The sequence below is a fragment of the Phytophthora cinnamomi genome (genome assembly GCF_018691715.1).
Source record: "Phytophthora cinnamomi strain GKB4 chromosome Unknown Contig37, whole genome shotgun sequence".
Classification (NCBI taxonomy): Eukaryota; Oomycota; class Peronosporomycetes; order Peronosporales; family Peronosporaceae; genus Phytophthora; species Phytophthora cinnamomi.
In genome coordinates, this window is record NW_027150970.1 from 430,366 (window position 1) to 454,919 (window position 24,554).

The window sequence follows — 24,554 nt, forward strand, 5'->3', positions numbered from 1 at the left end:
TGTCGATGGGGAGAGATGCCTCCTGGGCGGCAAGTTTACCCAGTTGAGCGATTTGGGCGTCTTGAACCTCTTTTCGCCGCGCGAACGGCACAATTTTGGAGGATGCCTGCGCGAGGTTGTGTCGCCGCAAAGTGAGCTCGTAGGGCATGGCCAATGAGGCACGTGAAGTGACACACCATAGTCGACGATACACGTCAGCCCCGGTGGAGCTCGAGTCAAGCACGATACGTTCGCCGTTAATTTCCAGTAGCGTGTTCTCGACCTGCACAGGTCCCATTTGTTGCAAGGTTGCCAAAACGTCCTCCTTGACCATAGCTTCAGGATCTTGTGCTGGTGTGGAAATGGACATTTTGTTGAGAACGACAATCTCGAATGGACCAGTGATGGCTTCCAAAGGTGCTAGTACGGCAGGCGAGGGCGGCGAGTTGCTCCCGAAGTACAGCGGAGCTGTAGCCGCCTTCCTGACTTCCCCGGTCTTCGATACCGATTGACCATCGTTGAATAGTGTTATAGGGCTCTGGGGGTCGTCTTGGTCTTTGGTCTTACCTCGAAGCTCCAGCTGCAGCCCGTAGAACGACGAAATGAGGGTTTTATCTAAGGGCGGAGACTTTGAGAGCGGCGGCCAGCTATGGATGAGTCGTACGTGATACACGGCATCATCTTCGACGTCAATGTTAACAGCGGACGACGTCTTTGAGGTCGCGTCGCTTGCATTCCCACTCATGAAGTACTGGTACGATAATATTCGGGTATTGCTAGTTCGAGTAGACCGTTCTTGGCCTGCCGAGAATACCCAAACAAATTTTAGCTGACCAAAACTACATGTATATGCGATCGGTCCTGTGGATGATTATTGAGTTATCACTAAACGACCAGCAACGCATGGGAGTGTCTCTACTAGCCGTCGATGATCGTCTGTGCGAACTCAAGCACTAATGACGTGGGAATTCGCGGTGCGTTGGGTGACGCTTTAGCTTGGCCAAGTATGAGGGCGATAGGGGACGGTGGAGACTTCGGATCCGACTTCGCGATTTCTTGATCCTTTAATGGAATATCCGATGAACTGAAACACGAAGCCGAGCTCTTGCGACGCACGTTGCCGTCTTCGTCGACGTAGGTCTGTGATCTTGGAGACGGCGCACGTGCAGTGTTTTCACTTGTGGTTTCCACGGCTGGGTCAAGCTCCGAGGCGTCGTGCCAGAGCTGCAGTCGCTCCTGTTGACGACTATTTTGTTTCACGAGCATGCTGTTTTTCTTTCGCGAAGCTGCAATTGGAACTGCGTACGACATCGCATCCGCTCCGCGCGAGGAATGGGCTTATCCATTTCCGACTCTGACAGTGAACGCATGGCGAAGGACGCTAAGTGTACACTTGACAGCTCGACCTCTGCTGAACTTCGTGGCTTGTAGTCGTCCAATTCAATGCAAAGGTTGTCCTTCGTGTTGGTGCTGGAGCGACGAATAACTCCGTCCTGATCAATGAAGTCAACCTCCGTTTCGAGTGGAGTCGTTGAAGCGGGTTGTTCCGATAGTGAGCGCTGCAAGCGCTCCATCTTGCGTTGCAATCCAGGAATGTAAGTCGCGTTGAAGCCGAGTTTGAGTAGTGAAAGGCATAAAACAAAGTGGTCCGCCGGGTGAGGCTGGATCGGCCCCGCCCATTTGCATCGACTAAGAACACGAAGATAGGGGAGATACCAGCGCCGACATTTGGTATGACCTTGTTGCCTAACGATCCGAGAAAAGAGCCCCGGTAGGTTCGCAAACTGAGGCAAAAACTGAAGATCTTACTGATGGTAAACACGAATCTCAAGCAATGAATGGGTGATGGATATTGCTGCTAGTTAGTTATCAAAATGAACAAACTCGCGAAAGCACCCCGGCTTCTACTTAACAGTATTCGTGGGGCTCGTCGATCTTTGTGGGAACTGGCGGTGGCGGGGTTGCAGGAGCGGGGACGAAACTTTCCTGGGCTTCTTGATGGGCTTCCGGTGGGGCAGAAATTCGTCGACGGAGGTTTCCCTCTTGGTCAATGTACGTGTTCGATCGCGACGGTGACATCGCTGTGTTGTTCTCCGTCAAGTCCACGAGATCCTGGAGCTCCCGTACTTCTTGCAGGTGCTGCTGATGCTGACGAGCCACCCGCTCGGCCGCTCGCAGGTTGACCTCCGCCAGCCATTTTTCCTTGTTGAACTTGGCTTGGTTCTTGAGTGAGCCATTGGCCGATCGTTTACGCTCAGCCTCTTCGCCAAGTTGCATTGTGACTAGGCGACTATTTCGTTTCTCGAGGGTCCGCGCTTTAATTGAGGTATGTGCTTGCTCGTCCAGTGTCAGGTCCACCGCCTTCTTGATCCACGCTCCCCGCTGGATCATTCTGCGGGTCACGCAGCTCGATCGGCGCAGGACACCATCTTGGTCGAGGTACTCGGCCTTCCAGTCCAGTTCCCGTAAGAGGTTCGGTTCCGATGCGGACGTCATGAACGGTGACTTGAGCTGTGCATACGGCGACATCGTTCGACGCTTTGAAGAGGACGAAGCTCGACAAATGCAGGAATACCGCACCATCCAGGAAGCAAGACCCATTGGAGTTGTCTATCAATAGTTCTGTACCTTGTGATCTTATGCTGCTACAAAACAAAAACAAACTAACCTTAACGATGTCTTCGTGAAAACCTAGGTTCTGATGCAACGGCTCGGTGTTATAGCGTGCGTGTCAGGTCACTAACTAGTCGGCCGACACTATGAAGAAGAAGCTCCACAAGCGCGGGTAGGAGTTTTTACCCTGACTTCAGTCAATCCAGACCAAATTACACTTTCGTGATCGAGGTAATTGGGAGGGAGGCTTTCAAAGTAAAAGTGTACCTGTAACTATTAATTAACTAACAGGAGATCTTACATTAATACAAGGCCGACGTGTACGCCGCGCACTGCAGGACTCGTGAATCACGACCCAAGCTGGCGAAGAGAAAATAATACCTCTGACCAAAAACAATATTAATAACTTCGCAAAATACTAAAATCGTTTGCTTAAACCCTGCCTCACTTCCATCCAATCCCATTCTCTCATTCTTCCACGCCGCCTCTCCATTGGTGCAAATTATTTTCAATTCCTGCCAGATTTCCTTTTTCCAATAATTTCCCTCCACACATTTCGAAGCGCCTCCGAATCCAAGTCGCCATGGCGAGCTCCATGGACGTCTGCACCTTCTTCTTCGAGCCCGTGTTCGACGCCGACGCGCCGCCACCCGAGCCCGCGCCCGCCGCCGAGGACCCGTCGGCGCCCAAGAAGCGCGGCCGCAAGAAGCGCGAGGCGCTGGGCGGCGGCGCCAACCGCCACCGCTGCCGCCTGTGCCACAACGTGTACACGCAGGCGGCCAGCACGGGCTACACCAACCTGCTGACGCACTTGCGCATCAAACACCCGGACTGGGAGGCCATGTTCAGCGCCCAGCGACTGGAACCGGCTCCCTTGCCGACTCCGACACCGACACCGGCAACGGCAACTGCCGGCGTGACCACGTTATCGGCAACTGCCGGCGTGACCACGTCATCGGCAACTTCAATTGGCGCAGTTGCCCCCACGAGAAGGCAGGGCGCTGGGCGCAAGCGCGGACCAGTTTACGAACACTTTGAGGACGTTCCGTCCTCCCCCGGCAACAAGAGCAAAAGGATGCGCTGCCTGTACTGCCACGAGGACTCGCCGCAGATCAGCGGACGCCTCAAGCTGCATCTGTCCACCAAGTGCGCAGCGGCGCCGGAGGACGTCAAAGCCAAGTACTCGGGCGCGGCTGGGCTCCTTTCCAATAGGAATGTGACGGTTGTCCAGGTGGACAATATGACCAAGGTGGACGATGCGACCAAGATGGACACTGTCGTCGCGGAGATGGAGGCGGTCAAGGTGACCCCCGTAGCCGTTAAGTCCACCCCTGTTGCCACCCCAGAGAAGGTGGCGTTCAAGCCGCTGGCGATTCGACAGCAGTCGCCCGCGCTGAGGACGCCGACACAAACGTCTGCACCGAAGCGCGCGACCAAGCGCGAGGTCGGCAACCTCTGCAGCTTCGAAGAAAAGTTGACGACTGCTCTAGTCGCCACGAACGCGCCATGGAGTCTGCTGGACAACGCCGCGTTCCGTGAAGCCATGGAGATGCTGCGTCCGCCGTCGGGGGACGTGCCGTTGACTGGCAACCGTGCGCGGACGGAAGTGCTGGATCGGCTGGCGCAAAAGTACGACCAAGACTGCCGTGCCGCCTTGGCCACTTCGAATGCTGTCACAGTGGCGATCGATAGCACTGGTGCAGGTGACAACGGAGCGAAGAAAACGACGTACGTGGCGCTGGACGAGTGGCGGCACGCGTTCGTGCTGGCGGAGGGTAGTGGTGCTGCGGCGTCGCCGTATGTGGCTGAGGTCCTCTCGGTGGTGTCCACGCTACCGTGTTCGATTCCTAGGACTAAGCTTTTCTTGTGCACTCCGACGTCAGGTGCATACGGTCAGGCACGCCAGGAGTTGCAGCGAACTGCCAGCGCTCCAAGCAAACCGTTTACCCTGACGGGAGTGTGCATGACGCAGCAGACTGCATTGCTGCTCCATGAACTTATCCTTAACAGTCTATCGCTGGAGGAGGCACTTGACAATGCTGTTCTGACTGCTGATGCTCTGCATGTCATGGCATCGCTACGGGAGCGCGTACTTCGCGAAGTCTACCTGGAAAGCGGCAACGGCGATGTTGCAGGAGACGCCAACGCATTTGCACAAGTCTCTCTTGCAAGTTGGTGCACCATTGCGATGGCAGTCAAGCAGGCTACGCGCCTGGAACCATTCTTACGCTCGGCGATTTCCGAAGAGAAGCAGGCCTCGTCGACGACGTCGACAATATTGCGTCAGCTGGTTGATGCCAGCAGCAGCGATATGACCTGGAATGCGCTGAGGCACACCGCTCAGCTACTTTGCCCACTCAACTTTCTGTCAGCTCTGAGTGAGCTGCCGAGTGCTACGTCGGGCCAGATGTTAGCGCTGTGGATTTGGCTTTTCGGTGCTGCAACGCGTTCTCCCCTTCTTGACGGGAACTCGGACGCCTTAGCCACGAGCTTCATGCAGCGCTTGGGGTGCTACGTGGAAGAGCATTTCATCGCATGTTTGGTGTTAGATCCCCGAGTCCATGGTGCAGGCTTGAGCGTGTCAGGTCTGCGACGCGCTCGCGGCGTTGCTGTTCGTGTGGCAACTGCTCTCATCCCGGGTTTCAACGAGAACAACTTCATCCGGTCGTACAACGACTACATGAAGCAGCAGGGAGACTTTGGCGAGCCTGGAGTATGGAACGCTGCGAATACAGCCAACCCGATGGAGTTCTGGGGCGACTACGAAGGCGATCCGCTGCACAGCCAGCTAGCCGCTGTCGCGAAGACGGTGTGCTCATACGTCCCCCACACCAGCTCGATCGAGGAGCTGTGGGCAGCACAAACGCGCAAGAGCTCGAGCCCCAGCGAGGCCGTGAGTACTGAAGCTTCGAAGCTGCACGAGAAGTGTACGAAGATCCGTCACAGCGTCTCCGTCAACGCCTGCGCCGATGTCAAGACCGTCGTGACCAGACACCAGACACTTTTGGAGGGTGAGAACGAGCCGTCCGTGGAGGAGATGCTGCAGTCCAATGCTGCGGCCCAAGACACGAACAATCAGGAGGCCGGCACACTCAACCTGTCGGTGCGAACCGTGTTGCAGAGCATCCAAGACGGCCTTGACACGGACGCGGCTGAATCGACTGCTTCGGCCACCAACCTTGACGCATCCTGGTTCGACATCAGCTCCACTGGTCTGGACAAGATCCGCGAGACCATGGAGAAGTACTTGAGCGCAGCCATCCAGCAGTAGTCGTGGTCGCTAGTTCGAGCGCTTTATCGCTTGTATGGCCGTTACCCCGTTGCACAAATACATATCTAACTGTACCACTGATATCTGCTGGATCTTGAAGCGACGCGGATCCTGATCCGAGTCGCGACTGTACCAGTCCACAGCATCAATCGATTCCGCGGCATGGGCCAAGCATGCAGCAGCGTGATGGCTCGGTGTTGCCACTCGCGACGACATCCTAGCGTGCAGAACAAGGAACCACTCGTGGTCGAAGACGAAAGCTGGAAGCGCTGGAGCTCGTACAACCTCATCCACCACCCGTCGGCCACGGGGCTGCAGGCGCCCCAGAAGTACACTCCTCCGACGTACGTGAGCTCCACCCAGCAAGCTGCCGAAGCCGTGTGGGAGGTGTGACCTACCAGCCCAAAGAGCGCTACGTGTAGACAGGTGTCGGGGGATCAGTGATTTAATTTCTTAAGAAACAAACAGCCTGGGCTCGGTTCGCCGTCCTATCCTCTTCATCGATACCCTCCCACGATGTGAGCAATAGACCAGCAGCTTATTTGCGCGAAGACTTCTTGCTACGCGACTTCTTCTTCGCCGCCCGACGGCGCGACGATGACGATGCGCCCGAGCTGCTCCGACGTTTGTCGGGGCTGCTCTCGTCTTCTGCTTGCTCGTCGTCCTGCTCTTCTTTCTGCTGCTGCTCTTCCTGTTGCTGCTGCGTTTCGTCGTCGTCGTCATCGACCAGGAAGCTGGGGTTCGATGCAGCGCGGAGACTCGAAGGCGACGAAACGCCCAAGAAGCTATCCGCTATTGTGGCGCGGTCTAGCTCTGTGTCCCGGAAGACCCGCGTGTCGTCCCCGTGGAAATACTCGTTCACGGACGCGTACGAGTCCTCCGCAGACCTCGCGGAGAGCTGCGTCAGCCGATCAGTGTCGAACTCATCATCATGATCTGTATGAGCTTTAGTCTCTTGATCGCCCTGTTCCTCCTCGTTGGCATCCTCCTTAGCGCTGCCGAACGCTTCGTCGTCCTCTTCATCCTCCATTAACTCTTCTGCTTGCTTGTGCGCAGCTACAACCGTGTTGCGGTCGCTCAAGTCCCAAATCAAAGTCCCACGACCGACGTCGGCATCGGGTTTGCTTCCTCTCGAAGCATTATTCACTTTGTCGCTGTCGTCCGAGAGCTCGAGCGACAGCTCCGCTTCATCCTTGAGCTGTTCGCGTCGCTGACGCCAAGCCTCCTCTTCAGCCGTTGTGGTCTCCACGTCATCTTCTCGTTTGCCGAGCAACTTGTCCTCTAGCGATCCATCCAGAAGGTCTTCCACTGTGCGCTCGCGTTTGGAGCAGCAACAGCACGAGCTGCTGGCATTCCCCATTCCTATCTCCGTCGCCAATTGAGCCCGACAGTCGGATACGTGCGGCCCTTGAGTCTTCACGCCGCTTGGAACTAAACGACTGTCGGGAACAGACCACGTGAAAAAATGTTTTGAGTGTTCGAGACCAACGCACGTATATTCGATTCGGTTCATAGCTTTCATAAGTTTTAGATAACGCGAGTCCTACGTGACGTTCAAGTCGGTCGTGGTGTTCATTCAGGAAAAGTACTTCAGCTTCTTGGTGGGCGAGTCGACATTTTCGAGCAGCACCTTTGGCTTTCGGCTCTTGGGTGGCAGCTTGTGCTTCCACAGCGTGCAGTTGGCCAGATACTTTGGGCACTTGTCGTGGCGGTTGGTGCCGCGGCACTTCTCGTTGCCGGTCTTCTCGAAGCCTTCACACCAAGTCCACTGGTAGTGTTCGCAACTCTTGACCTTGTGGCCTTCAAACCGCGTCGGCACCACGCGCACAACTACGGGGGCGACGTCCTCCATCAACTGTCGTTCCAGAGCTGTTGGCGTGAACGTTTGACCTTGGCTGGCGCACAGTGCTTGGTGGGCTCGGCGCTTCGCCTCCGTGCAGCGGTTGCAGATCTGGAACGAGTGCATGAAGCGCTCTAGATCCAAATGCCCAACGTTGTTGATGTCGAGCGCTTTGAACAGCGTTTGAGCGTCCGGCGTCACCACTGCGTTGGCGTTGGCGTTTGCTGCAGCTGGAGTGGGTCCACAGCAACTGCCGTCTTTGACATGCTTGGTATCACTTGAGTTGTTCGACGACCCCGAGGTTTCTTCCTTCACTTGGTGGTGGAGCAGCAGTTGCTGGAATCGCGGCAGCGTAAGAACCTTGGTCATTGGGTCACAGAACTGGTGGAAGATCTGAACGAGCTTGAAGTCGGCGATGTCGGGTGTGATGGCGAGGCGAGTCACCTTGTTCCCACCAGCAGCCGAAGTCGCTGCTGCGACTACAGAAGTCGTAGAGGCCGCACGCTGAACAGGAAGTCGTGGCTTTATCGGAGCTGCGACCTTGATTTGCGTGGTCGGAGGCATCGAACCCGCTCGTCGCTGCATTGGGGCAATAGGAACTCCGTAGGACGCGTTCATCTTCCTCATTGTGTTTACAGCAGCTGCCGAATTGGCTATCGCCATGGCTGCAGCGAGCTGAACGTTGGTGCTGGCTTGGGCTTGAATTTGCTGGCCAAGTTGACCTGGGAAAAGCGCAGCCTTCGTCACTGGTGAGAGAGCGTCCGGGTTTAGGAAAAATGGCTGAACTTGCTGTCCGTAGCTGTCCAAGAATTGGTTCGCCGCGGCAGCGTAGCCTGACGGCGAGAAGTAGTCGAAAGGAACTTGAGCAGCGTTTGCCCCAGCCACATCACTTGATCCGGTCGGCGCCTCAACGGCCGGGTTGTACGGAAGTACTTGCGCACTGGGGAACAAAGCTTGATTAGCTGTCGCCAGAATCGTCGCGGTGGCCGAATTGCTACTGGCGCCGCTGTTTGCTGAATTGGCGAGATCGAAAGCTTGTTGCTGAGCTGCGAGGAAGTTCTGCGAGCTGTCGTAGATCGAGTTGAACATGCTGATCACGTCGGGGGCCTCCGGGTTCGTGGATGGAGAAGCATGAGGCATTGCGTCGCCGAGTCCGCGCGACGGAGAAGGTGCCGCAGACGCAGTCGATGCCGTCGAGACTTTGGACGGTGACTCGACCATCGCATTCAGCTCGGCCTCAGTGAACACGGGCAAGTTGTAGTCATCGTCACCCGAAAGCATGAACGGTTCGTCATCTGCATCTGCATCTGCTGCTTCCTCTTCTCCTTCTTCTTCTTCATCTCCTCCTTCCTCCTCCTCCTCTTCTTCATCTTCATCCTGCAAGTCAAACGCTTCCGCGCGGGGAATCGTCTGGCTAATGCGGCGCTTGCCACGCGGTGACGTCGTGAAACCCGGTTCGTACACGCAGGTAGTGGACAGCAATGCAAAGCGTGCTGGGAGTGTGGCTGTGGGGGTGCCATTGGCCTTGGCGTTCTCGTACTGTGCTAGCCATCCCTCCTTGGAGTTGTTGATCAGGTTCGTGTCGAGCTTGAGGCCATGCTTGTTTTCCGATTCCTGCTTCACTTGCACCTGTGCCTGTTCCTCATGAGGTTCTTCCTTCAGCATCGGACTGAGAGGCTCCAGCTCTGCAGCGTCGAGTAAATCGTCGTCATGGCCGACAGCTGTACTCGCCGCTAGGTCCCATAGATCTGAAGGTATCAGAGGACCTGATTAGTATTTATTGACTCATCAACTCTTATTTGAGTATGCTGGTGGGTATTTGCAGCTCGAGCTCGTACCATCGACCCCCTCGTCATTGTTGGGGGCGAAGAACGTGTCGAAGTTGAGCAGGTCCGAGTCCATGTCCTGCATCGTCGGCTGCGAGTCGAGCAAGAATACTAGCTTGCTGGCGGAGATGCCAGTTGGCTTTTGACCTTGGACACGCTCTGCGGTCGACTCGGTCGCATGCCGATCAACCAGGAAGCACAATATCACTATATCGGGCGACAGCACCGACCAAATTTAGGCATCACGTTGAAGTGCTGGTGGGCTGAAGTCTTATCGATCCGGCAAATGGAGCTCTATTTCCGTTGCTGCAGGCTGGCGTTGACCCGATCAAAATACCGCTGGAAGTGTACATGTACAGCAGTGGCTCGTCACAATGGCACCAAGTCTCTGGATCGTGGAATTCGACACGAAAGTTTCAACTCGTGTTCTACCGACTTGCTTGTGAGCTAGAGAGCGTTTTGCATTGTGGCACTTGGCCGTGCACGCGCGTGTAGCCACCTCGAATCCAGCGCAAAATTGCTCGTCGTGAGATCCGCGGGGGAGGATTCGCTAGTGATGTCATGTAGGCTTCCTCGAACGTTGCAGTGGGATCCGTTAAGGAAAAGACGTTATGGGTGGGCACGCGCGCTTGGACGGGGTATTCAGTACTGGAGGTGTTAGTACTTGCGATTTGTATAGCTCTAGTTGAAGCCGGACAGATTGATACGCTGATCATCAAACGCCGGAGGTGGAGCCATGCTTGATACTGGGCGCCCTTGGCGTCATGTCGACGCCGCCACAATGCCTGAAGACCTGTAAGCAAGAGCTTAGCGGCGGCAACGTGCTGTCAGAGCTAAGTCAATGACCACCTCGGGCGGAGATGACCAGCGTTTGCTTGACCTGGTGGCCAGCAAGCTGTAACTGTTTGTCAAGGCGCGGCGGGTTGAAGCAAACGCTGCGTTACTCACCCGACCGAGAGCTGCAAGTGGCAACGTAGCAGGCTGCAACGTTGCATTCGCGCGCGTCGCATTGTAAGCGAGGTCTCACTTGGCGATGATGAAGTGTGGCGTTGTTGGTGTTGCTCAGGGCGGGCGCCTGCGGTGAGTGAAGCTCGCCAAAAATCCGAGCCACCAGGGCAGTGGCGCTGTGTGAGTGAGTGTGTGCAGGTAGGATCGGCGCGGTGTATGATCCCAACGCGATTTGCTCGGCTCGATTTTTGGTCTCGAGATGGACCGAGGGATACTGCGGATGGATTCAGGGATATCCGTCAGCTCGACTAAAGAGAGTATCTTGGGCCGGCCGCCTCGTCACTGCGGGCCCATTCGGTGCGCCTCATAGCAAATGGCGTTCGCGCGGCGAGTCTCCACTTGCCCGGCGGACAATATGCACGCACGCCTCTTCCTGCGAGAGCTGCTCGCGCTGCGAGGGATGTGCACATGTCGGGGCACAACATCATTTGCCTCCAAGGCACAACACCAACTGAGCCGCTACCAATACAGACATGAGCCAGTCCAACACACAGGTCCCGCTTGAGCTGCGCTGCACCTACCGCAGCAAGCCCTGCCCGAACGAGCGCGCTCGCAAGCGCAATGGCACACTGCACAAGCTCTGCCAGACACACCGCCTCAAGGCCAACAAGACCCAGCGCGACATGCAGCGCCGGCTGCGCGAGCAGCGTCGGCAAGAGCAACTCGAGCGCCAGCTCGCAGCCATGCAGTTCAACGGCGAGGAGTTCCAGGCCATCGAGCTGCTCGACGAGTTCCTCAAGGCCGAAATCCCGCTGGAGCTCGACCCGGACACGGAGCTCGACATGTGGGATATCCCCGAGCCGCTAGAGGAGCCCGTCGACCTGAACCCAGAAGACATCGAGCTGCTGGTGGCGCTGCTCGGCACGAGTCGAAGCTTGTAAGCCGCTGCAGACGCACCTGACAAACACCACGAGGTCCACCTCGACCTCGCCTCCCACCCCCAAGATCAACGCTCCATTAAACTTGCACGGCGTTGAATATGAGCCAGCCTGTCAGCTGTAGCTCCGCGCTGGAGCTCTGGCGGCAGGCAGGCAAGACCTGATAGATAATAGCCGACCAATCAGCCTAGAAACAACCTGCTTGTGATGAATGAAGTCCCAATAATACACACACACCTGAATGAATGCCTGTACATGGTAGTACGCCCGTTGACCCACGTTTGGTGATCACCGCGTGCCACGATACGCTAATACGCTCGCATTCACAACACCAACCTTTTTTTCGAGTCCGGTTAATCGGCAACGCAGGCAATAATGAAGCAGAACTTGTGCTGGATACATTTACAGTACGAATCGACTTTGTATTTAGTATGGTATAGTAGTTGATCGCATGCAGGTGGGTACGACTAGTTGGCGTTTGAATAAAGTAGTCCCTCCATCGACGTTGTGGAGCTAGAGCGTGACCGACCAGGCGTCGTCGAACACGGGCACGTGCAGCGGCAGCGCCGAGGGCGTCGTGGGCGACACGGGGCGCTCGTCCTTGAGCAGGGCGGTCATGGACACGGCGCTGTCCGCGCCGAAGAGCAGCACCTCGAGGATGCGCATCTCCAGCAGGTCGAAGTTGGCGTCGATGGGCTCCGCGGCGCTCTGCGGGCTCTCGGGGCTGAGGCGCGCGCGCTTGGCGGAGCCCCGCGGGGTCTGCGGCTGGCCGCCGGTGGCCGCCTGCTGCTGCTCGAGGATGCGCTTCTTGCGCTTGTGCAGCCGCTGCTGGTTGGCGTTAGCCTTGCGGCGGTGGAAGTCGCAGAGCTTGTGCAGCGTGCCGTCCAGCTTGGTGGCGCGCGGCGCGTCGCAGAACTTGCTGCGGTAGGCGCACTGCAGCTCGCGCGGCAGCGGCGAAGAGGAGGAGGAGGAGGTGGCGGGCGCCATGGCTAGAGCGGAGCGGGTGGATGTGCAGACTGGCTGGAGACTTCCGAGCGGCACGCGCGTGATTCCGGAATGACCGACAAGACCAGGAGACTCGACCCAAGAGTCTCGCTGGGACCGAGTACTATTTGGCCGCGGCTCTGCGCGCGTAAGCTGTTGGCGACCGTCGGGCTGTGGTCAGCAATTTCGCGATGGCAAGCGGCGGGCGCGGGAATTGATGTCCCCCCCGGGAGATGGGCCGGCGCTCACTTGCGCCCAGTATGGTGCCGACCACAGAGATCTTGGTGTGGTGCACGCCGCGTCCGGCTCTGCACCCGCGCGTTTTGAATCGTGCTCGCGGCGGCCGCGCTCTAGGGCGAGTTGCGTCAACTGGACGCCCCGGCCGAGCGCCCGAAATCCGGCCCCGGCACTTGAGGTCCTTGACGAACTCGGCGTCAAGTCATCGGGCTCGGCGCGGGTGGCCCAGCGCGCGCGGCGCGGACCGGCGGTCTGCTGGATGGTGCCAACGGAGCCCGCTGGCTGTTTGGATTCAGCTTGAGGAGGGCGATTACGGGGCTGCGGATGCGGCCGACTGCGTCATCGCCAAATCTCCAGTGTGCAGGCAATACGGTAAGCAGGCGGCGACTACTATACATGTATCGCGCGCTGCAGGCAACCTTCGTCCTCGTCGACGGCTTGAAGGCTGCGATGAAGCGTGGCTTGCAGCCGTAGCCACGTCATTACGCAAGAAGTGCGCCAGTCAGTTGGGCGTTCAGAGAGGTGGAGCTGCCCATCTCGCCGATATAATATATACTGTACGTGAACGTGACGAGCCGCTGGCAAGAAACACAATGCGTGCTCAGCTCAAACTCGCCAACTTGCTCTTGCGGTGTTAGAATGGTAAGTGAGCTACAAACCCGAAAACTACTCGAGCTGCTGCTGCGTTCATCAACATTCTAATCACAGATTCACGCCAACATTCGCTTCAACTTCCGAGTTGCCTTTGTGTAGTGCACATAAGCTGTGACATCGTGCAGGACAACAACACTCCGCTTCAGTGCCCGACTGAACGGATATTGGCCAAAAACCAGCTTCAACAATCCTGTCCAACCAGGCATTCGAGACCAACTGGTTGCCAGACATTCAAAAGGACCACGGTGCATGTTGCTAGAGCTGGCCTTGGCAAACGACGAGAGCGCATTGTAATCGTACGATTTCTTACACAGCAATTCCGAATTTCTATGGCGGTGGCCGACGCTACACGACGATCGAGCCTTTGTCGTCCGCAGCGGACGCGCTCGGCAAAAAAGACTCGAGCGGGGGCAGCGACTGCATGTCCAGCAGCAGTAGTTCCAAGATGTCCATGTCCTGGGATCCCATCCGCTGCAACGCGAACTCGCTGGCTCCCACGGGGGAAGCTTGCTGCGAGGAGCTTTCACAGCCGCCAAGTCCGTAGTAGCAGTAGCCGTTAGCCGGGGAGTGCAAATTCGGGTCCACAATGGGCTCCATACCCAGGCGAGCCTTCTTGACCGCACGAAGCTCGAACCCGTTCTTGAGCGGCTCACACAGCTGCTGGGCGGCTCGCTTCTCACGCTGGCGCTTGTGCAGCCGCTGTTGGTTCAGGTTGGCTTTGCGCCGGTGGAATTCGCACAACTTGTGGAGAGTTCCGTCGAGCTTGGTGGCGCGGTGGTTGGTGCAGACCTTGCTGCGGTATCCGCACTGTGAGAGCAGCGACGCGGAGGTGGGGACTTCGTCGAAGTAGGTGTTCATACTGGTAACTGTTTTGTTGGTTGTAGTTGTGGTGGTTGGCCGCAAATTGAACAATGAAGTACATGTATGCGGGGCGACTGGCGACGGCAACAAGGTATCCTGAGTTTTTTTCTGTTTGTGAGCGCTAGAGTATCCAGTCTGACCCCGCCAAAAAATATATATATATGGGTTCACCTGAGACAGTTGGAGTCAGACAGTCAAAGTAAATGAACGCTGACAGCGTTCACTTGACGCCACTGTCTTTGAAGCCACCACCGCATTGTGATCGGGTCACGTTTTACCGTGGAATTACACCAAATAGCTTCACTCCCGGTGGCTGCTATCCGATACGCCTTACAGTTCGACAGGGCCTCCATTCAACGCGTCCCTGCACGATTGCGGTACTTAGCAGCTCGAGCGAAGATTTCGTCTTTCCTCGCTATCGCTGTCAATTTTTGCGTGCGAGGTTCGGTTCAGCCGCGCGGGCACTTGACTGTCTGGCGCCATATACGTCGACTTCGCGCGTCCTTCAGGCGGCTATCTACCGCAGCCCGTCATTGACGACCGAGTCAGTGCTGTCAGTGCCAGCGAGGCACGAATCGATCGATGGCAGGCCCGCGATTGGATCTCTCCCCCGCGGGATGGACTCGTCCAGAGCCCGGGCGCGCGGTTCTCGGTGGGGACCGCATCTCGGTGTGGAGCTGTTGGGCACCAACCAACGCATGCACTCTGTCGGAAGCTCTATAATACTCTCTGGATGGAGGCTGTTCCGTTGTGCTGTCGACCCCGGTGCCGCTATGTTGGATGGGGCGCTCCGATATATTATATTGCGCTCTCGTACTGTTTCAGGCATTTTTCGGGCATTTTCCGCCTCGCGATTTTCCCACTTCAAGCACGAAGTGAGCAGTGCAGTGTGGGTCGTGAAAAACGTCGCAATTCAGAACGGGTCTACATGTACACGAGAAAGACAAGGAAAGCGGTTAGCCCTGGACTGCTTGTGTTTCCCGCTGGCAATCAACTGGGGGTTCACTGCCTGGAGTCCAGAAGATAGGTGCATACCGTAGGAGGTTGAGGCCCTCCTTAACAACCTTTTCGGTCTAAACCCTAAATTCGCTAGCCAAGAGCCTGAGGCAAAAGGTCGTTTTCATTCAAGCAAGCGTTTTGGCAATCCCATTTCTCCAACACGAATGAGTGTGACTGCCTAAACCATACATCAGATACTTCCCGGGCAGGCAACGACTACCGGTAATGGCACTGACAAACTAGAGGTGGGGGTGCTGCTCTTCGACGTTTTTTTTTTTTTCGGGTAAAGCGGTGCATCGGAAGAGCATCAATGTACAAACGTGACGAATACGGGAGGTCTCGTCATGCTTCAAAGTGCACGCACACCCCTGTCTTTCAGTGACGCCTTTGAAAGTAATTTACAACGCGTAGCTGCGTGAGATCTCATGCTGTGGTTACATCTACACAGCTACTTTATAAGACGATTGAAACCTTGCCATCCATAGCTGGAGGCAGCGACTGCATATCAGCCTCCAGGATGTCCACTTCCAAGGACCACAATACAAACCCACTCGTGCTGTATGAACTGTAAGTGGTGGTGTGCTGCGACGAGTTTTCGTATCCGCCAAACTCGTTGAATTGTAAGGGGAGTCGACAATCGGGTCCATATCTCTTGATCGGATATTCTTCCGCAATCGCGAATTCCTGCTTGATCGGCTGGACTTGCGCCGGTGAAATTCGCAGAGTCCCGTCGAGCTTGGTGGTGGGGTATCCGCACTGCAATCCATGGCGTCCAATAATGAATATTTTTATCGGAAATCCCCAATTATGTACCGTATTGAAATATGTACTGGTATTGTTTTCCGACAAGGACGCAGAGGTGGGGTGATATTGTCTGGTAGTTGTCGTGGTTGGCCGCAAATTGAGCAAGGTGGAAGGCAACGTCAAAAATACAAAGCCGAGGCTCAGTAAAGTTGTGTTTTGATCTTCCTGCCAGCAAAACGATAATATCCAGGCTTGGCGGGGAACCTCAGCTCATCAGCTCTGTCGAAGCGCACTAACAAGGGGGATGCACATATTATATTGTCCCGCAATGCGTGACTCGATCTGGCCTCCCATTCTACAATCGCGATTCTACTTGCCGGGAAGAAAAAAATAGATGATTTTTATACAAGAGTGTGGAGCGGGTGCACCGTGCTGAAGGAATCGTATACTGCACAGCCCAGCAAGAAGAAGAAAGTTGAATATCTAGAGAAGGAAAGACCCTAGCGTCGGAGACCTAATGCTGAGGAAGCGTTATGAGATCTGGGTTGTTGCAAATGACTAACTCAAGATGGGGGCCAATATATTATATGCCGGCTCGAAAACGATTCGCGCGTACTATTTTTCATGAGCTCTCAGTGACACCACCAAACCGATTCGAGCAGACCCAAATAACACACATGAAATGAGGCTGTTTAATTGATGTCGTGGACATTTATTCAATTGAAGATGCATTCAACATTATCGCTCACAACTTGTTGGTGTACTCGCCAAGCCCACGTTCACTTCCACATCGTTTACATCATAACCAATTCTTCATCGCTCTCGGAGACAGGTGGCGCATTTGGCAAGAACGACTCGAGCGGAGGTAGCGACTGCACGTCAACCAACAGTAACTCCAAAATGTCCATGTCCTGCGATCTCATCTGTGGCAGCGTCAGCCCGCTTGCATCTCCAGGAAAATCGTGCTGCAACACACTTCCAGGCCAGTGCATCATTGGGTCGGCAAACTCCATATCCCAACGAGCTTTCTTGGTCGCATAGTCTTCGGAAATCTCGAACTCCTTCTCGATCGACTCGCGTAGCTGCTTAGATGCTCGCTCCTCGCGCTGGCGCTTGTGTAATCGTTGCTGGTTGGCGTTGGCCTTGCGCCGGTGAAATTCGCAGAGCTTGTGGGGAGTGCCGTCAAGCTTGGTGGCGCGGTGGTTGGTGCAGACCTTGCTCCGGTACCCGCATTGCATGAACAGCGGAGTCAAGGCCGCGGCTTCGTCGAAGGAGTTCATCTCGAGATGGCGAGGTGTAGTAATTTGGCTGGTTGACAGCAAATTGAGCAATGGTTGGTGCCAGGACGGATACTGAAAGGAGGATACCTTAGCGTGCAAACTTATGCATTAGTCACTGCTTGTCATGACGATCGCGGTGAACCGCGGATTTGCTTCAACATAGTGGATATCCAGGAGAAATTGTTGGTCTCTGACTCAGCGCATCCGTATACATGCATATTGGCGACGTGCGCATCACCTCGACGCTCTCGATATGGTAAATCAAGTGGGCACTGACCAAGTGAAGGGGACGGATGAGCAACGCACCGTTCGGCAGAAATCTGCGTGTATGAGCTCACTTTGCCACGAGCTGCGGGGCAAGCTGCGAGTATTTGACACAACAGCGGCTGTAGCCTTGTCAGCTCTAGGCTGGAGCCTCTAGCTCGGTCGCGAGCTCCACCGAAAATTCGTACCGCCGCTTTTCGACCGCATTGATACGTTTGCTACACTCTGGACTCATCACGCGGGGGAACTGCAATAGCCGAGACTCACGATTCAACCGGTCCTGCTGGGCCATATCTCGATTCGTGCCCCAAACGGGAAGACAAATGCTTGGACAACACGCCAGCGCCAGGACTGGATCCCCAGGCAAAAAAAATGGCGTGCACCCGAGGACGATGTCTTCCCTTACCTCTTGCGCGGATGTCGATGTTATCGAAACACACACAAGGACTGCAGTTCGAGCTTTTCTCACGGCTTTGCTTCATGTACAGTCGTAACCCGCAAAACCATTGCAACCACCCGTGCATATCTCCCTCCATCGTCCGTGATGCAAGCAAGCATACTTGAGATGGGGCACCGATATATGTAGCATATCGGATGGCTGCCTGTAGACGACTTGTACTGTTGCTCCGGCGACCAAGCCTCTTCTGCCTTGCGAGGAATGGCATCCCTCCACCGTGCCCATTGTACAGTACTTGTAATGAACACACATGAAAAACACTTGACGGAATACATGCTTGCACGTAGATTGAGGAACTTAGGTTACGACGTTGTAGGATTCTCGGGAGAACGTAAATACACTTTAAATCTAAGACGCGCTTCGCTCACACAACGACCGAGTCGCCGCCGTCCACGGCGGTCGGCGAGTTGGGCGGGGCCATCAGCGACAGCGGCTGCACGTCGAGCAACAGCAGCTCCAGCAGCTCCATGTCCACGGACGTGAGGCTCGTGGGGGTGGCGACGAGTTCTCCGGCGTAAAAGCCGTTTGGGTAGTACTGGTCGAGCGGTGGAAGTTCCGCCGCAGCGTAGGGGATTGGGTCGACCGCGATCGGGTCGATGGGGACGTGGATACTGAGGCAGGTCTTCTTGGCCGGGCGGTCCTCCTCCACCGCCGCCTTCGTGGCAGTCTCCGATTTTCGGCGCGCGACGCGCTCTTCGCGCTGGCGCTTGTGGAGCCGCTGCTGGTTGGCGTTGGCCTTGCGGCGGTGGAACTCGCACAGCTTGTGCAGCGTGCCGTCGATTTTGGTGGCGCGCGTGTTGGTGCAGACTTTGCTGCGGTACCCACACTGCATGAGCAGCGATGCGGACGACGGGACCTCGTCGAAGAGTGCGAGCATGTTGGGCGGGTAGTGTGGTGGGGTAGTTGTGGCCGTAGTGCCGCAAATGGAGGAATGACGCATCCCCAGTTGCGGCCTCGATCAGTATCGCCGGATTTCTGTGTGTGGCGCACTACACTTCAAGGCGACTCGCTGTTAGAGCAGCAATAATACTCGCGGGAAGCCCGGATCCAGGCTGACGGATTCTCGAAGTTTCCTGACTTAGGCTTGACATGCCGGATACGATCGAGTCATGCGTGGCGGCGACTACTGCAACGGGATCGAAGTCGAAAGTCTCTGGCTGAACAGGTCGCCAACGATCGATCGCCTGGGGCTAATTTGCGAGAGGTTTGCCGCTGCGAGGCTACGATCGCGCCGGAATAACAAGGGCCAGCATGCACCTCAGCTATCCGATCAGCGCTCGCAAGCTGCTTCGGGGACGGCATTGTGCGGCCTCAGCACCACAGTGTAGCCAAAAATTGGTCCCGTAACGACGTCATTAGCAGATCCAGCTGAAAGGGTGTATCGACTGGACGCTTGGGCCACTCCCCCCGTGGGATGCGCTCAGCCGTGCGTTGATGCCTGCAACGGCTGGATAAGTGAATCCCTCGGTGCCGCCGTGAAGACCAAGCGGTGACATCCACTTCTAAGCTTACACCTTCCGCCCAGCGAGATCGAGTCGCAGCGGCAACTGGTTGTTCAGCATGATCCAGCGGCGGCGGCACTGCTGCCAGCAGGTCGATTCGACCGCACCAGCTTGCCCGCCGCTGCTTCCGAGAACACGCGTTGCCAAAGCTATTCGCAGGAGGACACCCTCGGACCCTCTGCTGATATTAGTAACTCTTGGAGGCTCATCTACTACAACTAACAGAGTATCCTGTATGTTTGTCTGTAAGTCCGTCCGTTCTCTATCTTGGGGGCTTAGCCTGCCGTAGAGCATCGTCGGGGGAGCGCCCTTCCCGCCTGGCGACAGTGTATTAGTAGCCTACCCTATGGCATCCCACCATCCTTTTGACTGGCTAATCTATGCCCGATATTACAAAAATAGCCTTGCGTTATATTTATTCGTGCTGTGATAGGCTGAAATTGCCACCCCGCTAAAATTTCCGTTTTTGAATTCGAATTCGGGCGCGGCGGAGCGACGCAGGGCGCGGACGGCGGGCGCCGCTGCGAGCCCCACAGGACGCGAGCGCCGCACAGCGACGACGGTGCGCTGCGTGCGCGATATAGCAACCCGTATATGCGCCCTAAAGTCGATAAAGTTAATAGACGACGACCTTCTGGGCGTGAGCTAAATACATAATATATTATTACTGCTCTGTGATTGGCCGAAATCCTCTCTGTTAGAATATATTGCTATTCGGGGTGCCACACACATTTCGCGATACAGCGCGCGAAATACAAGACGTGCGCTGGACAGGGGTGATCCCGGACCTTCAAGCACCTTCCACAGGACCTTCAAGCACGCAGGATCTTCAAGCATGTTGGACATTCGTGCACCGAACGCGATCGCGTAGTAGTAGAGCGAGCTGGAACAGCGAGCGTAACGGGTTGGGACAAACGGTATATCCAGTAGTGAAGCGAGCTGGCACAGCGAGCGTAACGGGTTACGATGAATGGTCCTTCAAGCGCGACCTGCGGGACCTTCAAGCACCGACCTGGCACAGCGAGCGTAACGGGTTGGGACGAACAGTATGGTAAGTAGTGGAGCGAGCTGGGACAGCGAGCGCAACGGGTTGCAATGAACGGTATGGTAAGTAGTGGCCTAGCGAACTGGCACAGCGAGTGTAACGGGTTGCGATAAATTGTCGATGAAGTACGCCGGACCTTCAAGCACTTCGGACCTGCAAGGCCGCAGGACCTACAAGTACCGAGCGCTATCCGTTGTAGTGGCGCGAGCTGGCACAGCGAGCGTAACGGGTTGTGACGAACGGTATATTCAGTAGTGGAGCGGGTTGGGACGAACGGTATATTCAGTAGTGGAGCAAGCTGGCACAGCGAGCGGAACGGGTTGCGAGCAACGGTATGTTCAGTAGTGGAGCGAGCTGGCACAGCGAGCGTAACGGGTTGAGACGAAAGGATTGCCAAGTAGCGTAACGGGTTGCGCCGAACTGTAAACCCACCGGAGCGATGCGGAGGGGGCTATGACAAATAGTGGAGCGAGCTGGAACCGCGAGCGTAACCGCCTATGACTAACCACACACACCGCCGCGAAGCGGCGGCGATCGGCTAGTCTACTACAACTAACAGAGTATCCTGTATGTTTGTCTGTAAGTCCGTCCGTTCTCTATCTTGGGGCTTAGCCTGCCGTAGAGCATCGTCGGGGGAGCGCCCTTCCCGCCTGGCGACAGTGTATTAGTAGCCTACCCTATGGCATCCCACCATCCTTTTGACTGGCTAATCTATGCCCGATATTACAAAAATAGCCTTGCGTTATATTTATTCGTGCTGTGATAGGCTGAAATTGCCACCCCGCTAAAATTTCCGTTTTTGAATTCGAATTCGGGCGCGGCGGAGCGACGCAGGGCGCGGACGGCGGGCGCCGCTGCGAGCCCCACAGGACGCGAGCGCCGCACAGCGACGACGGTGCGCTGCGTGCGCGATATAGCAACCCGTATATGCGCCCTAAAGTCGATAAAGTTAATAGACGACGACCTTCTGGGCGTGAGCTAAATACATAATATATTATTACTGCTCTGTGATTGGCCGAAATCCTCTCTGTTAGAATATATTGCTATTCGGGGTGCCACACATTTCGCGATACAGCGCGCGAAATACAAGACGTGCGCTGGACAGGGGTGATCCCGGACCTTCAAGCACCTTCCACAGGACCTTCAAGCACGCAGGATCTTCAAGCATGTTGGACATTCGTGCACCGAACGCGATCGCGTAGTAGTAGAGCGAGCTGGAACAGCGAGCGTAACGGGTTGGGACAAACGGTATATCCAGTAGTGAAGCGAGCTGGCACAGCGAGCGTAACGGGTTACGATGAATGGTCCTTCAAGCGCGACCTGCGGGACCTTCAAGCACCGACCTGGCACAGCGAGCGTAACGGGTTGGGACGAACAGTATGGTAAGTAGTGGAGCGAGCTGGGACAGCGAGCGCAACGGGTTGCAATGAACGGTATGGTAAGTAGTGGCCTAGCGAACTGGCACAGCGAGTGTAACGGGTTGCGATAAATTGTCGATGAAGTACGCCGGACCTTCAAGCACTTCGGACCTGCAAGGCCGCAGGACCTACAAGTACCGAGCGCTATCCGTTGTAGTGGCGCGAGCTGGCACAGCGAGCGTAACGGGTTGTGACGAACGGTATATTCAGTAGTGGAGCGGGTTGGGACGAACGGTATATTCAGTAGTGGAGCAAGCTGGCACAGCGAGCGGAACGGGTTGCGAGCAACGGTATGTTCAGTAGTGGAGCGAGCTGGCACAGCGAGCGTAACGGGTTGAGACGAAAGGATTGCCAAGTAGCGTAACGGGTTGCGCCGAACTGTAAACCCACCGGAGCGATGCGGAGGGGGCTATGACAAATAGTGGAGCGAGCTGGAACCGCGAGCGTAACCGCCTATGACTAACCACACACACCGCCGCGAAGCGGCGGCGATCGGCTAGTCTACCACAACTAACCGAGTATCCTGTAAGTTTGTCTGTAAGTTCGTCGTGTTCCGCCCTTGGGGCATCAGCCTGCCGTAGCGCATTGTCCTACCGCCCTGCATTAGCGCATTAGTAACCTGCCCTATGGCATCTCACCATCTTCCGGACTGGCTTATGTTTGCCCGATATTACAACATAGCCATGCGTGATAATTATAACGCGCTGTGATTGGCCGATTTTGCCTCAGCGCTCACATTTCCTTTTGAATTCCGCGCGCGGCGGAGCGAGGAAGCGCTCGGACGTCGGCGCTGCAGCGAGCCCCACAGGACGCGAGCGCCGCACAGGGACTAAGGTACGCTTAGCTACATAGTTTCCTAACTGTAATAGAAGTGTCGGTTTCGGGAGTTCCGCCTGTTGGGATAACTGGTACCTTCAGGGCAGTCGAGGTATTATAGTGTGGGATTAAGGGCGGCCTGGTGCCTACTCCGGTGGGGCCACGGGGAGTTGCAGTGGGTTCCACGACACGGCCATGTAGTCGAGACTCCCCGTTGGCGCACAGATGCCAGGCAGGCCGTCCCGAATCTGCAACATTGCTCTCTTGCTTGCATCCCGGGTTTAATTACCTTGGAGAATGGCATTTGGGTACTGCAGCTCTCCACTATACTGACCGTTACTTTCTCTAAAGTGGGTAGCAATACCCATTTTAAGATGATAAGAAAGACTGCAGCTGGCACCCGCCGCCGACGTAGGATTGCGCGTGCCCTTGCCGCAGCGACCGCTCTTGGGAGCCGCGACCCTGAGGTGCCCACGTCCGCCCGCCAGCGGCGTGGGAAATCTCATACCAATCCGGGGTAAATGGGGCAGATCTCGGCGAAGCCGGGTGACCTGCCTCATCTCCGGGCCAGTGGTCGTGTATGGGACCGGCGCTTTAGGTGGACGCACCTATTTGCGCTTCTGTGTCCGCGGCGGGGCGCGTGTATAGGACCCTGGAAATGGCGACGGTGTTCTTAGACTTTATGTCTAACGCGTCATGTGACTCTGTTGCGTGTACGCAGCCCAGAATGGCTCGAACGAAAAGGAAATGGACGCGCGAGGAGATCGAGCAGGCCTTGCGGGACAACGAGCGTATCAACGCAACCCCGGCTGCTCCAGAGGAGCCTGCCGCTAAAAGGCGCCGCCAAGCGCGTCGGAGGGCTAAACGATACAACTTAAACAAGGAATTTCAATCGCTTATCGTGACAGACACGGCCGCTACTGTCACGGCTGTCGAGAGTCATGTTGCGGCCGGAAACACGTCTGTTGGGCCTCCACCAATCCGCAGAGAAGAACCTCCGGTCCAGGCAGCGGCGCCTGTTGATTCTACAGTTGTAGCAACTGATGTCAGCACAACGGAGCAAGTTCCTGGCTCGACCCCGGCGGAGGCAGCGCGTAGGAGGCGCGCTGCAATGACGGCGTCTCAAACAGAACGACGCCGCGCGCGAGACAGAGAGAGAGCCCGAATTAGAAGGGCGAACATGACGGGATCCCAACGCGAGCGTCAAAGACGTAGAGATGCAGAACGCCAAAGGACACGTAGGGCTCTATTAACAGAGGCCGAACGAAGCACAGCGCGCGAGCAAAGCCGTTTACTACAGGCCGCTAGAAGAGCTAACCAAACCGAGCAACAACGGGAGATCATGCAGGAGACCGATCGTCTACAACACGCCCAACAACGCCAGCAAGAAACGCCAGATGAACGTGAAGAACGCCAGGAACGCGAACGCGTTCGCCAGGAAGAACGTCGGGCTAATCTGACGCAAGAAGAAGCGGAAGCAGAGCGAGTGGCTCTTCGGGAGTATCAAGCCACGGTTCGAGACGCTCAAGAGGAGGAGGTGAGAGAGGAACGACGACAACAGGAGCGTATACGGCGCAGCACTCTTCGCAGAGGTCATGCACTCGCAAACCAGGAGGATTTCAGAGTCTCCATGCTCAGCGGCGACAACATCGTTAATGGGCGCCACAGACTGCCTCCAACTACGATCTGCCCTCATTGCAACGCGTGGAAATGGCCTGCAGAGTCCAAAAAGGCTGTTGTTTGAGGGAGCGGTGCAGCTACCTTCACTACGAGCTGCGCCTCCGCGACTGCACCAGTTGTACACGGATGCCGAGTTTCGGCGCCGCATTCGTGCCTACAACCAAGTTTTGCCTTCACGTCGATTGGGGCTTCCTGTAG

At 56.1% G+C, this 24,554-nt stretch overlaps 10 protein-coding genes across 10 annotated transcripts; 3 read left to right on the top strand and 7 right to left on the bottom strand.

Annotated features, from left to right (window-relative positions):
* Positions 1–1,887: 1,887 nt before the first annotated feature.
* Positions 1,888–2,508, bottom strand: IUM83_11818 (Diphosphomevalonate decarboxylase; the record flags this gene model as incomplete). The annotated part of the gene is made up of 1 exon (XM_067936401.1): positions 1,888–2,508. The coding sequence occupies one exon, from the start codon at positions 2,506–2,508 to the stop codon at positions 1,888–1,890; it is 621 nt and encodes a 206-aa protein (XP_067792186.1).
* Positions 2,509–3,175: 667 nt separating this feature from the next.
* On the top strand, positions 3,176–5,863 carry IUM83_11819 (uncharacterized protein; the record flags this gene model as incomplete). Its single annotated transcript, XM_067936402.1, has 1 exon — positions 3,176–5,863. The coding sequence occupies one exon, from the start codon at positions 3,176–3,178 to the stop codon at positions 5,861–5,863; it is 2,688 nt and encodes an 895-aa protein (XP_067792051.1).
* Positions 5,864–6,025: 162 nt separating this feature from the next.
* IUM83_11820 (uncharacterized protein) lies at positions 6,026–6,256 on the top strand (the record flags this gene model as incomplete). Its single annotated transcript, XM_067936403.1, has 1 exon — positions 6,026–6,256. One exon carries the CDS (start codon positions 6,026–6,028, stop codon positions 6,254–6,256), a length of 231 nt encoding a protein of 76 aa, XP_067792075.1.
* Positions 6,257–6,401: 145 nt separating this feature from the next.
* Positions 6,402–7,223, bottom strand: IUM83_11821 (Chaperone protein DnaJ; the record flags this gene model as incomplete). Its single annotated transcript, XM_067936404.1, has 1 exon — positions 6,402–7,223. The coding sequence occupies one exon, from the start codon at positions 7,221–7,223 to the stop codon at positions 6,402–6,404; it is 822 nt and encodes a 273-aa protein (XP_067792076.1).
* Positions 7,224–7,439: 216 nt separating this feature from the next.
* Positions 7,440–9,614, bottom strand: IUM83_11822 (Chaperone protein DnaJ; the record flags this gene model as incomplete). The annotated part of the gene is made up of 2 exons (XM_067936405.1): positions 7,440–9,451; positions 9,542–9,614. 2 exons carry the CDS (start codon positions 9,612–9,614, stop codon positions 7,440–7,442), a joined length of 2,085 nt encoding a protein of 694 aa, XP_067792073.1.
* Positions 9,615–11,010: 1,396 nt separating this feature from the next.
* IUM83_11823 (Serine-threonine kinase receptor-associated protein) lies at positions 11,011–11,418 on the top strand (the record flags this gene model as incomplete). Its single annotated transcript, XM_067936406.1, has 1 exon — positions 11,011–11,418. One exon carries the CDS (start codon positions 11,011–11,013, stop codon positions 11,416–11,418), a length of 408 nt encoding a protein of 135 aa, XP_067792074.1.
* A 510-nt stretch (positions 11,419–11,928) lies between these two features.
* On the bottom strand, positions 11,929–12,402 carry IUM83_11824 (Secreted protein F2; the record flags this gene model as incomplete). The annotated part of the gene is made up of 1 exon (XM_067936407.1): positions 11,929–12,402. The coding sequence occupies one exon, from the start codon at positions 12,400–12,402 to the stop codon at positions 11,929–11,931; it is 474 nt and encodes a 157-aa protein (XP_067792078.1).
* A 1,233-nt stretch (positions 12,403–13,635) lies between these two features.
* On the bottom strand, positions 13,636–14,148 carry IUM83_11825 (uncharacterized protein; the record flags this gene model as incomplete). The annotated part of the gene is made up of 1 exon (XM_067936408.1): positions 13,636–14,148. One exon carries the CDS (start codon positions 14,146–14,148, stop codon positions 13,636–13,638), a length of 513 nt encoding a protein of 170 aa, XP_067792079.1.
* Positions 14,149–16,688: 2,540 nt separating this feature from the next.
* Positions 16,689–17,174, bottom strand: IUM83_11826 (uncharacterized protein; the record flags this gene model as incomplete). Its single annotated transcript, XM_067936409.1, has 1 exon — positions 16,689–17,174. One exon carries the CDS (start codon positions 17,172–17,174, stop codon positions 16,689–16,691), a length of 486 nt encoding a protein of 161 aa, XP_067792069.1.
* Positions 17,175–18,259: 1,085 nt separating this feature from the next.
* On the bottom strand, positions 18,260–18,772 carry IUM83_11827 (uncharacterized protein; the record flags this gene model as incomplete). Its single annotated transcript, XM_067936410.1, has 1 exon — positions 18,260–18,772. The coding sequence occupies one exon, from the start codon at positions 18,770–18,772 to the stop codon at positions 18,260–18,262; it is 513 nt and encodes a 170-aa protein (XP_067792077.1).
* Between the last annotated feature and the right edge of the window lie 5,782 nt (positions 18,773–24,554).